Raw genomic sequence first — 17365 nt, forward strand, 5'->3', positions numbered from 1 at the left:
CTTCAGTGTCATCCAGAGCTGTGCTCTTTTAGACATGCGCTGTCCGTGCCATCTGAGCTAAAACATCCATATACCAACCCCAGCTCAGCGTAACCATAATTTGAAAACCTTCCTGATAATTTGTGTGCTAACCTATTCCCTGTTCCTATCTACACTGGCCTTCATGCTCTGTGACCAACACCCACAGAAGAGTCTACCCTTCACAGGCAGGAGATACTGACCACTTCACGGCATAGCCTTAGCTTGAACAAACATGGACAAATGAATGCATTGAGGAAATATTTAGGGAATAAATGAGTAGATATTTGTAAGCATTAAATTTACATATGTGTTTCCATTGGCTTATTTTTAAAAAATGGTAAATTTTCATTAATGCCATACCTTTGGATTCACTCAAAAAATCAAGAGCTTAGAGTTGGAGAAATGACTCAGCAACTAAGTGCAAGTACTGCTATTGTAAATTCAGTTCCCAAGACCCACATCGGATGGTTCATAACTGTCTGTATCTCTAGCTTCAGGAAATCCAGCTTCTGATCTACAAGGGACACTATACTCGTGTGCATGTAGACACACATACACGCATGCATGTGCACACATACACACATAGGATGGGGGTGTGAAAGCATGAGAGCCTGAGTTCAGATACCAGAACTCACATAAGAAGCTGGGTGCTGCCATGAATGCCTATAAACCCAGTACTTCAGAAGAGGGACACAGGAGCACCCCCTGGGGCTCACTGACCACCATTCTGGTTCCAGATTCAGTGAGAGATCCTGCCTCAAGGGAACAAGATGAAGACAGAGCAGCCTCACAACTCAGGCTTCCCCATGCACAGGTATGGATATGCATAGAAGACATATACACACACAAAGAACTATGATGTTCTCCGAGTACAGACACATCTGGGTATGAATGCAAGCAGTGGTGCACTGATTCTAAAGCCATCAGATGTTCAAGACACTTGGGCCAATAAGCATTCTATTCGAAGTGAGATGAATATAACAAGAGAAAGATTTGCTTTATTTTAACCAAAATGCTACACCAGGCCTCTCGCACCTTCCTCTGGTTTTAATCAAAGTCTGGCAGGTCTTGGTCTGGCATGAACACAGTCAAGGGTGACCTCTGGGTGACTGTGAACACATGGGAATGACCCCCTCTGGGTGACTATGAACACATGGCAGGGACTTATGACCTCTGTGTGGAGTTTTAAGATTCCAATTACAGAGGTAAAGATGCTTCTCAAAGACCAAAATACTCCTAACAAAATTAAGAGTGATTTTAATATCCATTGCCAACCAACGGGACTGCCTATTTTTAAATTTGGAAATTTTAGGTTTTCTCAGGTAAATTAGAGGTTAGTTTAGATCAAGGATGAAAAAAACTAGAGACTAGGAAATGTCATGGTCTATAAAGGAGAAGAGAATAATTCCCTTTAAAATTATTTTAAGTGCTAATTTTAGCAGATTTGTTCCAACAACCCTTTAGTCAGACCTACATTATCATAACAATAGAATGAAAATGAATACTCTTTTTAGTCACATTATTTTTCTCCACAAATCACGGTCAAATCAAAGTTTTTATATTTTCCTTGTGTCAGAACACCTTTGGCCTTATGTCTGGGGATATTTTATTTTTAACTAAAATTTCAGATATAATAATGAGTGACTAATGTGTTGGATAATATGTCACAGTGCTAAATACAGACTTTGTAAGTTGTTACATCCTTTGGGTTAAGCCCTCCAAATACTCGCTAATGCTCTCTGTGCGTGAGGACAGATAGAAGAAGAACACTGTGGGAGTCAATAGGTTGGCATCTATAAGGTACTTTGAGCCCTATCTGCCTGTGTACACAGTAGGAGATAGGCATGCAGGGTGTTTCTTAATACATTCATTAATTCTGAATTCTTAGAACAAAACTTCTAAGCAAGAACTTTACAAACAAAACAATCACCACAATGACAGTTTTATAGTTATATTTCAAAAACGTTATAACATTCTTCAAAAAATATTTTTCAAGCAAAACCCTTATATGACATCCTGGACACTTAATAACCGTTGCCATAAGGATATTATTTCCTTCATGGATTTTTATTTGTGATTAAAGGATTTTAAAGGACGAGCTGTGTTTTCCTTGGGCCTTTCCAAACCACGTACGAGGCACCAAAGGAAGCAAAGTAGAAACAGATGACGTTGGCTTGTCACTAAGGAGTTTCCACTAACTTGAGAGACAGTCACCAAACAAACACACTAGGAACAGATCAAATTTGATCTGTTTCGTCCAATGTAAGATAAATGTAAGCTAGAATAATCAGCACAGGTTCCATAGAGAATACAATAAAGGTAATAAAAGGCAAATCAAGAATTTCAGGATTACAATTCAAAAGAAGAATTCAATTAATTTAATGTTCTGTAGCAACATATTATTTTGTTGTTTGTTGATTTGTTTTGTTTTATTTGTTGTTTTTATTTTTGGTTTGGTTTGGTTTGGTTTGGGGTGGGTGCAGTTTGGGGGGAGAGGTTTTTTGTTTTATTTTATTTCGTTTTGTTTTTTGTTTTGTTTTGTTTTTGGTCAGAATCTCAGGTAGCCCAGGTTGGTCTTAAACTTAATTTATATCTGAGACTGACCATGAACTCCTGATCCTCCTGCCTCTACCTTCCAAGGTAATATACTCTCAGAGATGATTTTCATCTCTTCCTTCATACCCAGGAAACACTTTTAGCATGGATGGTCAGTGTTGAAAAGCAAAGCCCTCTGCCCACAGTCACACATTTAGAATTATTTCATCTTTTTTTCATTACCAGAGTAGTTGTTTGTGTTCCCTTGAAATAAGAAAGAGTTGGCCTTAGCTGCTTTGGGCTTTCAGTGGGGAAAAGAACCACCATGTACCCTACAGAAGTCCTTGAACTTACTGATTTTTATAAGGACTTTAGATGTTTGTTTCTTTGTTTGACTGATTGTTTTGTTTTGTTTTTTAATTTTTGGGATGGTGGGTACTTTTCTCATTTGGAGATAGATATGACCTCTACAGTTTAAGGTGGGTCTTTCTTCTTGCCCTAACTTTATTGGTATGACCAAAATTATCAACACCATACAAGTCTACCAACCTTGGCAAAAATGGATGAAGAGCTGAGATGAACTCAGAATAGGGAAAGGAGAATCACACACTATAAACTCTGGGAACTACTAGTGGTAAAATTATAGGGAAGAGAGAAATGCAATTAAATTATAATCTCAGGAATAGAAAGGTTGACCAGATCACTGGAAACATATGACACTAAACTGCATCAGAAACACTCTCCAGGGGCTGGAGAGATGGCTCAGTGGTTAAGAGCATTGCCTGTTCTTCTAAAGATCCTGAGTTCAATTCCCAGCAACCACATGGTGGCTCACAACCATCTGTAATGGGGTCTGCTGCCCTCTTCTGGCCTGCAAGCATACACACAGACAGAATATTGTATACATAATAAATAAATATTAAAAAAAAAAAAAGAAAGAAACACTCTCCATTCATTGGACAACAGAGCCTTCTGTTGCTCTCTTAGTTACACTTAGGAAAGGAACTGAAATACTAGGAAATAAAGGACATGGAGATCGTCACACGGTTTTATTCCTCCCATGAGCAATTCTATTCAAGCCTTTCTGAAAAGAAACATTTCTTATTTAAGCAAACCCTTAGGGTGTGCCACACTGGGAGGAATTCTCAGAGGTGTCTTACTAATACACAGGTCTTGAGCAACACTGAACCCAAACCGTTCAGGACTACGAGAGGGATGGGGTAATTCCAGGTACTGAGGACCACTGTGGTCAGCACCAAGCTCCTGGAGCTCTTTAAAAACAACCTTTTAAAATGGGATTTATCGCCGGGCGGTGGTGGCGCACGCCTTTAACCCCAGCACTCGGGAGGCAGAGACAGGCGGATCTCTGTGAGTTCGAGACCAGCCTGGTCTACAAGAGCTAGTTCCAGGACAGGCTCCAAAACCACAGAGAAACCCTGTCTCAAAAAACCAAAATAAAATAAAATAAAATAAAATAAAATAAAATAAAATGGGATTTATCCACACTCTTCCACTCTCTGACCCCCATCTAGTTTACCTTCACATTTTCTGAATTAGCAGAGAAAACATCTATTCAGATACAGGCTGTGGCGTGGGGATAGGAAGTTTCAGCTGTGTAGGAGAAGCAAGTTTCTAACCATATTTGATTTTTTTGCTTCCAGTCTCAAGCGCCAACCAAAAGGCACTGAAGACATGAGAGATGAGAGAAGAGGAAAGGAAATCTTGACCTGTTTTGCTTGAAAGATGCGTTTCAGGAATGTCTATACCCAAACACAGTCTGCAAGTCAGCTCAGTGCTACGTGGCTATGCTGTTCGTTCCAGCAACTTACAGACAAAATTACTGCATTGGCAAAAATCACATATTAAATTAATTTGACATTGTAAAACCAGTTTTTATTGTAAGAATGTGAGTTTTGAGAAACAATGACCTATGTGGTTTAAGCAAGTGACTCATTCTTCATGCCCTGATTCCATCAGCATGGCCAGTTCGTGGCACCTTCCATGACTACTAGCCTTACCAAAGAAAGTGTAAAGAGCTGAGGGGCTCGGTGGTAGGGAGACGGGACTGCAGTGTAAAGTGGGCCCTGGCACTCAGTCCCTGACTGTCTGTGGTGTGATAAAGGCAGTCATAGCTGCCATTCAGACTAACAAGGGCCAAGGTGAAATAGGGGCTGTGCACAGGTGACCCTGGCTATAATAAAGCATATGGAAAGAGGATTCTCATCTAACCCATGCTGTTTCCAAGCACACAGGAAACTACTATTACCGAATTCCAGAATACAACCAGTACGATAAAAACAGGACATCAGATTTCTTCAGATAAATTGTGTAGAATTTTGTGAAGGAAAGAATGAAAAGATGCACATGCTGGATAAAAGGGAGGTAAATGTGTAAGCACAGTGGTGTATACCTTTAATCCCCATTCTGGAGGCAAAGGCAGGGGAGCTCTGTGAGTCTGAGGCCTGCCTGGTCTACACAGAAAGTTCCAGGATAGCTAGATCTACAAAGGGAAACCTTTCCATAAAAAAAAGAAGAAGAAGAGGAGGAGGAGGAGGAGGAGGAGGAGGAGGAGGAGGAGGAGGAGGAGGAGGAGGAGGAGGAGGAGGAAAAAGGAAAGAAAAAAGAAAAGAAAAGAAAAAAGAAAAGAAGGAAAAGTAGATAAATGGAATTGGCTAACAAGTTTGAGAAGATCAAAATATGTACTGTACAAGACTTTCATATACAGTCACTAGTTATTTGAGGACAACTAGATAACTATTCAAAATAAAACCCAGATTATTAACTTTCAAATCAAGCCAAATTGAGCTGTAAATGTATTTAAAATCTAAACATCATGGAGATTATGGAAAGGACTCCATGGCAAGAGTCCTTCCTATGGAAACATGAGGCCCAAACCGTGAAGGAGAAAGGCAGCTACCTACGAAAGGCTCTAATCCAAGCACTGGGAAGCAGAGGCAGGCAGAGTCTAGGAGCTTGATGGCCACATAGAAAGACAGAGATACAGATGTGATGTGTATATAGACATATACATAGATGAAGACATAGTTATGAATGGGACTATAGATAAGGATATATAAAAATAAAGGGTCCATGCTAGAAAAGAGAATACAATAAATATTATCACATCAGTTTTTCTTAGAAAATCACTTCCTATGCACCAAACAAAAGGCAATAACCACAAAAGAAACTGATCAATTTCCTACCTACAAAATAAGTACTAAATTAAATTCTAATAAAAATTGAAAAATATTTCTGAACCTTGTGTAATTCATTTTCCAATTATTTTAAAGATCAGAATTATCTGTTCTTTGCTATCCAAAGAGCTTTTCAAAACCACTTAGAAAAATACATATGCCCTTGCACAAAAGAGACCTAGCAATCAGTGGGACGGAGAATCTTTAGCCCATTAATCAAAGACCCAAAGTGACAACCACCCATGCTATCTGAGCAGAAGAAGGCAAGCAGACTGTGAAAGGCAGTTCCGTCAGGGTAGCAGGGTTTAGAAAATCTGACCCTCACTTGCAATCTGCCATGCTTTTGACAAAGGTTTTGTAGCTAATGGAGCCTCCCCATGTAGCTTAAGAGAATGCATTTCATGAAACTGATTGTTCTTCAGTGATAACAGCTGTGGATGTGAGGGAAGCCTTGCTTTCCAGCAGTGCTCCTAAGCAGGCCCTGCACGCGCACGCACACACACACACACACACACACACACACACGTCTCCATCTCCATCCCTGCCTTTCACCTCCCAGCCATCAACCCATTTCAAACTCCCTTTCTCTCTTCTGAACCTGAGCCAGGTGAAAATGTGAAAAGCCAAATGATGAATATGTGATCATCACAACAGCTAGTCACTGCTGTGTGGCTGCTACGAGCATATGATTGGTGCTCAGTCATGTATGTCTGTGCTCCACCCAGGGCTTCATGGTTGGTGAGCAGTTAATCCCTTGCTTGTTCCAAAAAGAGGCAAGAAAAGAAAAATTGTTATGCCCATCCCATATTAAAAATGGATTTGTGTGTAGCAATTAGATTTACTAGACAGATTGTAGACATGCATTATAAATTAGTTTCATTACACACAGGTATTTTTTCAGGACAGGGATTTACTTTCAACCTTCTACATTCAAGAGCAAAGCTCTAACCACTTTCTAGCGCAGCCTGTGAAGCTGGCAAGTCTGTTTCTGAGAGTCCACGGCAATTGTTTTCCAAGGGTGTTTCTCCTACTGCTTTCTCTGCCCCTACCTGGGAGACACCAAGTCCTTCCCTCAGAAAGGAACAGGGCAGTGAAGGAGTTAGTAAGTAAGGAAAAAATATAAGTACTTTCTTAGTTTCACAATTTCTATTATTAAAATTCATAGAAATTTTAATTATTATTTTTAGTCTTTTCCAAGACTAAGTGCTTAGAAAGTTCTAGAAACTGCTACAGTTCCCTTTTCTCAAATGGTTTATGTGTCTTCTCCATTCTAAGTCATGTCACTTATCCGAAGATTGTATGAAATATTAATTCATCATTCAATATTTATTATCTGTTTTAATTGTTCTATTGTTCACTTCATTGCTTGAAAATTACTTCTTAATATTACTTCACAGCAGAGCCATGCCAGGATGAGTGGAGTGAGGGGAAACTGTGGTCACAATGTATAAGAGAATAATATTTTTTCAATTTAAAAAATATGAATTCTCCGCAATCTACTGTATTCTAATGATGTTACAACCTGCACAAATGACACTGTCTCCAATGCACACTTTTCTATCTGTAGACATTATTCTTTTCTCTTCTTGGTTTTAACTACTACGTACCTTGGCTTTGGATTTCCATGCCAAGTAACTTTTCTTTCTAAAAGACATATTCTAGACACTTTTCCATTGTACAAATCGTCAAAGATAGTCTCATACATAATAAAATACCTCCTATTACTTTATTTCAACTTCTGACACTCCCCTCCACCTTATTTGAATACCCTTGTTTGAGGATATAAATTTTAGGAAGAGTTGAATTATAGCAATTGATATTTTAGAATAATATAACAGGGCCTGCCACATGATAAACGCCTAATAAGAATTTGTCAAATCAGTACTAAGTACTAGTGAGTCTCTAAAGTGGGAGAAACAGCTCCTCATGCAACACTCATATCATTAACTAGGTGATTATAAAGTCCCTTAGATTATCTCATTAACAAAATTGCTATACGATAGAATTGTCATTTAATAGTAACAGCATCAATAAAATAACAGCATAATAACTGAAAATACATAGCACTTAATGTACATGAGACATGTTTTTAAGTGCTTCTTCACACATATTCATCTACCCAGTTTTGCCACAAACCTATAAACCGGGTGCTATTGAGATGCCCACTTTGTATGAGAGTAAATCATTCCAATCACATGGCCAAGGGTGAACAGGGGGCTTGCCCGGCAAAGTGCAAATGATAGGCAGGCGTCATCTGCTTTGGATGGGACACTGAAATAAAGATTCGAATCAGGAACAAGGAAAAATTTCCAAAACACCTCCCTGAAACTGTAAAACCTTCTACCCTTTTCCCGTGCCTCAATCAGACCTTCTCAGTGGGGAAAAAGCAAGAAGAACATCTATTTGAATTAAACACAAGTCATTTCATCAGCACGGTGAGCAGAAACCACGGCAATAGCTTCACAGAGTGTTGCTGCTGCTGCTGCTGCTGCTGCTGCTGCTGCTGCTGCTGCTGTTACTGTTGCTGTCTACTGTGTGCCGATGGCTCTGTTGTGGTTTTCAGCAAGTCATATGATTCGCCCCAATAATATTTCAAATAAGTATTCTTATTGCATTCAGCTCCCATAAGTGCAAAATTAGCTGAGGGTCACTCCAAGGTGATAGCTAAGAGGTGGTGATGCGCACGGTCCTGCTCCCAGTCTCTGTGCTCTAACTGCTCTCAAGGGAAGGCTTGGTTTTCCACACAGCTCAAAAGGCTAGGATGATTGCACCTACAGAATCCAATTGCCTCCATATCCTTCACTGTCACACCACAGCCCCACTCCCTCTCAGCATCCTACAGTCTGGTTTTCATTTGAGGAGGAGTGAGGAAACTGTCTCCCCGTCTGTGTAAACCATAACTGCGTCCAGTCCTCTGCGGCATTAACACCCTCACATCCAGGTCAGAGCACAGACAGAGTGACATGTTTGTACAAGCGTTGAAAGATAAACTTACAAGGATCAAAAGATGAATTTCTCCCACTCCCTCCCGAACACAGATAAACAACATGGTTGCCAGCACAAATTGGCGTGGCTGTGAAGACCTTCCCAACAAATACAGATGTGATCGCACTTCCTATACCTATTGTTCACATACATCCAGCATGTAAAATTATGTCTGTGAATCCAGAAAGATCTGGAAATATTCATATCTTGAATTGTTCCTTAAATGTATGAAGGCTTAATAAAAATCCCACACAGCAAATCAGAAAACCCGAGGACATAACTATAATTCACATGTTTCTGACTTGTTTATACTTAAATGGTTCAAGTCATGTTTTGTAAGCGTTGTCTCTTTGTGACATCTTTGGGCATTTTTACGTCTTTCTTCTTGAAAACAAGAAATCTTGTTTTGCCAAGAACAAATGAACTTAAAATAACACAATCTTTCAGACCACCCTGCTCATTTTAAGCAACTGATTTTTGTGTAATTTCTCAGCCTCATGGTGTCTTTTATTTAACTAATCAACACTCACTGGGCAGATTTTCCCATGGGGAAGAATGTTACTTTTCTCAACCAAGTTCAGTTCCATATACAGAGTAAAATATGCCTTTCTGGTCCAGTTTCAAATCTATAGGCAAAATACTTTATATGTAGATAAGACTGGAGCAGGCAGACTTCCAGGAAATTAGCATTGAGTTGGAGGTCTGTACATCAAACCCTTTCCAAACTGTGGGTCCATGAGGGTAGCAAGACTAGGCAGAAGACAAGTTGTCAAGAAACTATGAGTAAAGCCCTCTACTGATACCTCAGCATGCCTGAATGCAGGAAGTGCCCTGTAAACATGTCCCAAGTGAGACACAGGGCAGAGTTCTCCAGTTTTATGCCTATATATTACTATATAGAATGACCACAGACAGAGACAGTGGCAAAATCATGGTCATGGTAGCTACCCTCAGCTGAAGGAAATATCCCTGAGGAAGACTCACCAAGAGACCCTCCTTATGGGATGCATCCACATCCACAGACACGGGCTGCCTGGTTATTCTAAGGACTGGTTTCTAAATATAAAATGTGCCCTGTCTTCTAGTCTTACTAAACAAACCAAGAGCTGGAAACATGACCTGTGTGGTGGCCTATACCTGTAATCTTAGAATTCAGGAGGTGGAGATAGGAGTTTGAAGTCATCTTTGGCTGCAAAATGAGTTTAAGGCCATCCTGGGATATCTAATACCTACCTCAAAAAATATACAAATCAAGATATAAATAGGAGGTTAGACAGGTAAATAAATAGCTAAACACACACACATATTAATTCAATCAGCCAGTAGAGACATGACAATATCAAGCCCAATGTTAGACAAATTTCTATATTTAGAGTAAAGATTTCACTTTATGGCAGTGAGCAAGCCATATCTAGAAGTCTTTATTCTAAGTAATTTTTCTTCTTGCTCCCTGGCATGATTCCCACATGAATGGGGAATCAGGAAAGAGAAAGACGATGAAAACTATTGGGATAGATTATACTACCTTTTGGGGTTTTTTCCTTAATATTTTCTTTTGCCTCAGTACTTCTCATTTGGTGCTTGGGTTATTAGCTTTTTGTTAAACACTTGTTGACTAATCCAATGTCCCGGTGTTTAGAAATTAAAACCCAAATGCCATAAGGCACAACATCAACGACCACTGAGACTATTGTAAATAAGAAATAAAAGATTATTGTAAATAAGAAAATCCCAAGCCTTATTTATCATAAGATTCTTCTAAGATGCTAAGATTCTAAGTTCTAATTCAGATTCTCCAGGGTTCTCCAAGGTTCTCTTGCTTGGGAGACTTCAGATGGAAGTTTTTCTCCTCCCAGGATATTCCAATTCTAATCATGAATTGGAGGTCCAAATCCAATCAACTCATGGTTTAGAATGCAAAGCTGAGACAGGATGGTCACACCGTAAGCATTCCTTTGTTTGATATTCTGTTAGCCCCTACAATACAAACCAACCACAGGCACCAAACAGGTCTAAGAACTGAGGATGTAGCAATAAAGAAGGCTCCCTTCTACCTTTTGGAGCTTACGTGCGAGAGGCAAAATCCAAATAACTATAGGCAAACTAAGAAATATTACATACTTCTGAGTGCTTTGAGGGAAATAACGCAGAGGGGGGGATGAGAGAAGATGTGTTTTATTGTGTTTATTTTAATTTCTTTACACAGGATTTCTCTGTATAACAGCTCTGGCTGTCCTGGAACTCTCTTTCCAGACCAGGTTGGCCCCAAAACTCACAGAGATCTGCCTGCCTCTGCCTCCAAGTGCTGCAATGGAAGGCGAGCACCACCACTGCCCTGATGAAATGTTATTTTTAAGACTGCCCAGAAGAGGTAATATTTGAGCAATAAGAAAACAGCATAAAAGTCACAGGAATGTAAGAAGAGTGTTCTAGGCAAAAGATGCCAAGACTCGGGGTTGGAATGTGCTCCTAGAGTTTCCAAGTTCACTGCTGTGCCAGGCACTCAGTGACCCTTGCTGTTCTCCATCGCATGCCTACCAAGTGTGAGAAGGCTGCCCTCACCTGCATGACTCACACGGTGCTGGCACCGTCCCACTTGCTGTGTTCCTTCTTCTGAACGGAACTCCCAAGTGTATGTGTCTGAGCTGTTGGGTACCTGTAGAGAAGTGGAACCCGGGAGTCACAGATTCTGCCAGGGACCTGACTGTGATGCTCATGTTCTAAAGACTCACTGTCATTTAGGACGGAAAGCAGCTGAGACAATGGAAATCGGCAGCAATCCTCCAATGATAACCAAAAAAGAAAAAACCACAAACAAGCAAAAACAAAAACAAAACAAACAAAAAGGAAACAAAACACCTTTTGCCAAGGTAGGGAATAGCAGCTTGAGAGTCGAGTCCATTCTGCTCTTTTTGTTTGTTTGTTCACTTTTTTTTTTAACTTTTATTCTTTCATACATCACATTCCTACCAAAGTTTTTCCTCCCTCCACTCCACCGGTCCCTTCCCCCGCCTCCACTCTTCCCCAGAGTCAGAGACAGCCCCCACTCCCACTGAACTGAGAAGCACTGACCCTGTCTGAGACTGAGCTGTCTTCTGCATATACCTTATGGTTAAGTAGCTTGGTATCCACTTTGCTCCTAATCTCAGTGGAATCCCTTCTATTTGACATGGTCAGACACAAAGGTGTATTAGTTAATAGTTTTAATTTTGTACATAATTTAACAATTGTGTGTGATCTCTCTCTGCATGTATACATATATGTATATAAATATATGTATATGCAGATGTACAAATGTGTATTTTATATGTATGAAAATACATATGGCACTGGAGAGATGACTCAGTATTTCCCAGCGCTTGCTTATCTCCCAAAGACCCTGAGTAACTCCAGCTCTAAAGAATCTGATGGTCTCTTCTGACCTCTGAGGGTACTTGCATATACATGGCATATATCAAACACATACACACACACACATACACAATGAATAAATAAATATAAAATAACAACTAAAAAATCTAAGAACATACATTATATACACACTTCTTATGTACATACACACACGTTACAGGCACAGATTTACACATATCAATTTTTGGTTGACTGTCGTCTACACAGAATGTGAAGAGATTAGAAATGTTTGGCCAAGATCCAGCTCGAAACGCATGTTTATGGATTTTCTATATTTTCTTTTTACTTAACACATATAGATTTGTATTCATCCACAATCCTTCAGTGCCAAAGCAAGGACAGAGATACATAGAGATTTCTATTCAGTGTTTTTAAAAATTGATGGGAATCGGCGTTCCAAATAGCCACAGGGTAGATAGATATCCTCTATCACCATCATTGGCTCCCACTCTGTAACACCTGCTCACTATAACACTGGGACCTTCAGCAAATTCAAAGTGAAACTAACCACCCAACTGATCTATATGATAATCACCCTAAAGACTAAATATTTAACTACAAAGGTGACTAGAGGCATTTCCATAAGAGTTACAACCTTAGAAAAATTAAAATTCAATTCTACATAAACAAAAGAAGGCATTTCTTGGGTAAACTCCATACAAAGGAAATCATCTTGTTCCTCAAATGCTTCCTTTTCCTTCCTTTAAAATTATCCTTCTGAAGAGGTAGTGAAATAAGCACCTGGTCTCTACCAAGAGACAGCTGAATGTCAGCAGCTCATAAGCCACAGGTCCTGTTGTAGAACACAGTAAAACTTACCATTTGACTTCGGTACTTCCTTAACTCTTACCTACAAAACTCAGAATCCATTCTGGTCAATGATTGCCAATCTCTTGACATCCGTCCTACCTAAGTTTCAATCAACCAGTTAACAAGTATTTATTGCCCTACCAAATTTGAGAAATATGCATAGCAATTGTAGTAAACTCCTTTGAAAGTTATACATTCTATGAAGACAGCATTAGAAAGGATCGTTGCATATACAAATACAAAGGCAAAACAAAGATTATTAAGAAATGGTTACTTGGAGCTGGGCACAGTGGCACATGCTTGTCATTCCAGCCCTCAGGGGACAGCAGGAGAGGACAGACAGCACCACAAGTTCTTCAAGGACAGCAGGTCTACCTAGTAAGTTCCAGGTAAAGGTACTTTGCCTAGAACGCTCAAAAGATCATTTAATAATTGTTGCTTGACTCTCAGAGATTGGAGTGAGCGTATTTCTATGGAGAACTCTAAGCTAAATGCCTAGTGTGGTTTCTTACGTTTGTCGGCTGGAATTTTAATTCAGTGAATTTATCTGAGTTAATCTTAATTACGGTTATGAGATACAGATACGGCAAAACCTAATGTTACCAGGAAGTTATACTTTAAGCAAATGTAATGTTTATTCTTGACTTCTAAATCTCAATTCCTGGGGAAAGCAACTTCCATTTTCCTCCTCCATGAAATGAAATATACCATACCACCTGGTTACAAGCCAGAATGGGGTGATCGGCAGACACTTAGCAAACCCTTCGAATGGCTGAAACCACTCCTAATATCATCCGGTGGAGAGACAACTGCACTGTGTCTCCTCTGCACCCTACAAAGGAGGAATTACACACTGGAAAGCATGTTAGATGTAGAAACACATAAGTATGTCAACAGTTCCTAAAGGAAAGAGAAAGGAATGCCTCAGGAAAGCCTTACTTAGCATGCTAATCAAAAAGAGAAGGAGGTGGAGGAGGGAAGAAAGCGGCCTCATAAAAATAAAACTCACTGAAAATTATTCAAAGTATAAATTAAATCACATTATCTATCCAATCAATAAAAGAAACCAAATTTCCCAAAATTTCTTTCCCCATAAAAGAGAAAATGTAAACATATCCATGGCAAGAGTTTGGGATTCCACTCTTCCGTGGTCTTACGGGAGGTAATTTTCCACTCCAGTTCCTCAAAGTCAAAAACCAGAGCTAAATGGAACCTTCATGATGATCGGAGACAAATCAGCACATACCTCAAGACACCTGGTCTGAGTGAATTGTTTGTCCCTTTTAATTCTCTCATTGCCGGGCCTTATAAGCTATGGCCTTTGCCCTTCACACTCAAAGTTTCCCTAACATTCCTACCCACATTTTTTAATTTTACCTCCATGTAATTACCAAATTAAGAACAGTTCATTCAGCCTCATTTTGTATTTTAAAAAGCCACATTAGTTTAAAAACTTAAGAAATTCTTTTGCCAAGTACCATATACTTACATTAAACCACTCAAAAGGAACACTGATGAAATTCAAAATGTTTTATCCAGTTTTTGTCCTTCAGTTAGAACATTATGCTACTAAGGACAAAGCAGACTCCAGACTCAGGAGACAGCATGCAGTCTTCCAGAAGCTGAATCGTCATGAATAATCTCAGCACTCTGAAGTGGACCATTCTACCTGGCTAGTCCAGGGAAAGTGTGAATAGATTCCTAAATGATTTAACAACTGAAGAAACTTAATTGAGATTGCAAGGCCATAAAATGAGAACAAATGAGTGTTATAAAACAGGTCTCTTCTTGGCCCCTGAGCATGAGCCATACTCACCACCTTTTGTGTGCACAGCAGTCGTCTATGCTGTGTATCAGAGCTGTGCATTCTCAGACAGCTGGTATACTTGGGATACGGGAAAGTGCATGACCAGCAGACCTTCAGCTAACATCCTTTGTGATTACCATACCCAGCATTGCCTCTAGCTCCACCTTGACTCTCCTCCTGCCTCATTTCGACTTTTGGTCCAACCTGGATTCTCATCTCTGGATGCCAGCCACTTCCCCACCACTGTGGCAAGGGAATGCAATCACCTGACACTCTCCCTTCCTCTTACAGAAGTTTGGATTTCCTCTCTAATTGCATATTATCATTCCTCTCAACACAAAGTGAATTTGGTGAGTGGGCTTGGACCATAGCTTCTCTTACAGTTTTTCTGTCTTCTATCTGGAAGAGAATATGAAAGCTTTACAAATTTCTTTATTTCCAGTTTAAAATACCAAGCTGTCACATGTACCTGCTGACGACAGAGCTTCTAAAGAAAGTAAAAGGATGAATGTCTGACCTTCCCGTCAATCATCCTTTCTGCCTCCCACACACACTGCCTCAGCATCACCTGTCAATCATCCTCCCCGCCCCCACACACACTGCCTCAGCATCACCCGTCAATCATCCCCCCCATATACACTATCAGCATCACCTGTCAATCATCCTCCCCGCCCCCACACACACTGCCTCAGCATCACCCGTCAATCATCCTCCCCGCCCCTCCACACACACTGCCTCAGCATCACCCATCAATCATCCCCCCCATATACACTATCAGCATCACCTGTCAATCATCCTACACACACACACACACACACACACTGTCAGCATCACCCATCAATCATCCCTCCACACACATACACACTGTCAGCATCACTCTGGCCTTAGCGATCTTCTCTTTTTTATCTACAGGGTTGGCTAACCTGTCAGTTATCCCAGCTCATCCCATAGTCGGCAGGCTGTGACTTCATCTTTACATGTTAGAAGTAACATTGCAGCTTCTCTACTCCGCCCACAGATTCAAATCTGTGTCACTTCCTATCAAAACCCACCTGATTCTGACACAAGGGTCTATCAACATTTTAGTGGATAATCACACCTGGTATATGGAAACTACTACTTAGGCTACTTCACACTGTCCCATGTGGAAACAAGAAAGACTACGATTACCCTTGTTTGGAAACACATTTAATTTGGGGCCTATGGGAAAATAAACATGTCGTCCAGAGCTGAGCTTGGAGTCAATTTTAGCATTTAAAAGACTGGCATTCTAGACCAGGAACCCTGATAAAGACAACAGACCTTGCACAGAACGTAGGTAAACCCCAGAAAGCAATACTTTAAGATCTTACCAGGAAGGGGCTCCAGCAGACGCAGGAGACACACATTATGGCCAGGAGCTGAATGACCATCTCGAAGTGATGAGATCTGCCTTGCCTGTGCTGCTGACTCTTAAACTTCACCCTTAGGAGTGTAACTCCTGTGATGGCATTGCACGAGAATGACACACCAAGAGCTAAGAGGCCCAGAAAAGAAAAGAACAAGAGATGAAACCTGTCCTCCCAGTCTTCAATGTGCTCAGTGTTGTAGAAACACCAGGTTCTGGATGCTTGGATTTGATAGTCTCTGTGTCCAAGGATGGGCAACAAAGCCACGAAAACAGCAAACATGCACACGCCACCCAGTATCATTTTCACGTGTTTCGATGTAATTTTCGTAGAATGGAATATAGGATTGGTGACTCCAATACACCGTTCGATGGCCATCACACTGCCTAGGAAAAGTGGGCACAGACCGGAAAACACCATGGAGATCCCAAAAACACTGCAGAGGATGTTTGACTGATCGAAGCGGATCCAGTCCTTATCAGAAGCATATACGAAGACAGCTATCCCCCCATTGATGAGGTGGCCGAAGAAGTCTGTGATCACGAGGCCACTAGCCAGGAGCAGAAAGGAGGCCTTTGACTTCTGTCTAAATCTCTGATATGCCTTCATGAGAATGGCAATGGCCAGGCTGTTAGATAAGATTCCCACTGTCATGAAGATTATTGAAAAAAATACTGAAAGTCGGTTTTGAGTTTGGCAGGTCGTGTTGGCGATTAGTCCAGCTGCAGGAAACACTGGCTGTTTGGAACTGTTCATGGACATTGTTGTGGAGATAGAAGAAGTCCCCTCAGGTCATCTCTCCGTCACCACTGGGTAGTCTCAAAGTGCAGACATCTGTAGCATACAGGACAGGAATTTAAAAGACCAAATTGCCCGTCATCTGACATTTAAACCAAGAGCCCCCAGCACCCTGGGCTGGGGTGAATTTACCCAGCCTATCATAAGTCAGGTGGCAGCATTCTGAAACCAGCATGCATCCGCTGGATTCTTTTTTCTCTTCAAGGTAAAGATGCCGCCCAAATTAACAACTGTCAGTTCACTTCCCTCTAAAGACAGAAATCTCTGAGAACCCTTCCGACACGTAACTGGTATCTTAAATCATTTGATGTCTTCCTAAAGCGTGAAGATTAGATTTCAATCCAATGGGTTTTTGAAGCATGACCATTTATTTAAATAACTAATCCTTTAAGCACTTGGCCTTTTCTCTATGGGAC

At 40.5% G+C, this 17365-nt stretch overlaps 1 protein-coding gene across 2 annotated transcripts in view; it reads right to left on the reverse strand.

Annotated features, from left to right (window-relative positions):
- Ptgfr (prostaglandin F receptor) overlaps positions 1-17365 on the reverse strand; it is a 30163-nt gene that overhangs the window by 11526 nt on the left and 1272 nt on the right. The window contains exons 1-2 of one of the 2 annotated variants that reach the window (XM_057793509.1): positions 17082-17160; positions 16116-16985 (exon numbers count right to left, since the gene is read on the reverse strand). In XM_057793509.1, the coding sequence (XP_057649492.1) occupies positions 16116-16913 (798 nt within the window). In that variant the 5' untranslated portion in view covers positions 16914-16985; positions 17082-17160. Of the gene's footprint in view, positions 1-16115; positions 16986-17081; positions 17161-17365 lie in introns of those variants that run through there. The other variant, XM_057793508.1, reaches the window with a different exon arrangement.

Source organism: Chionomys nivalis, chromosome 18 (assembly GCF_950005125.1).
Source record: "Chionomys nivalis chromosome 18, mChiNiv1.1, whole genome shotgun sequence".
NCBI classification, from domain to species: Eukaryota; Metazoa; Chordata; class Mammalia; order Rodentia; family Cricetidae; genus Chionomys; species Chionomys nivalis.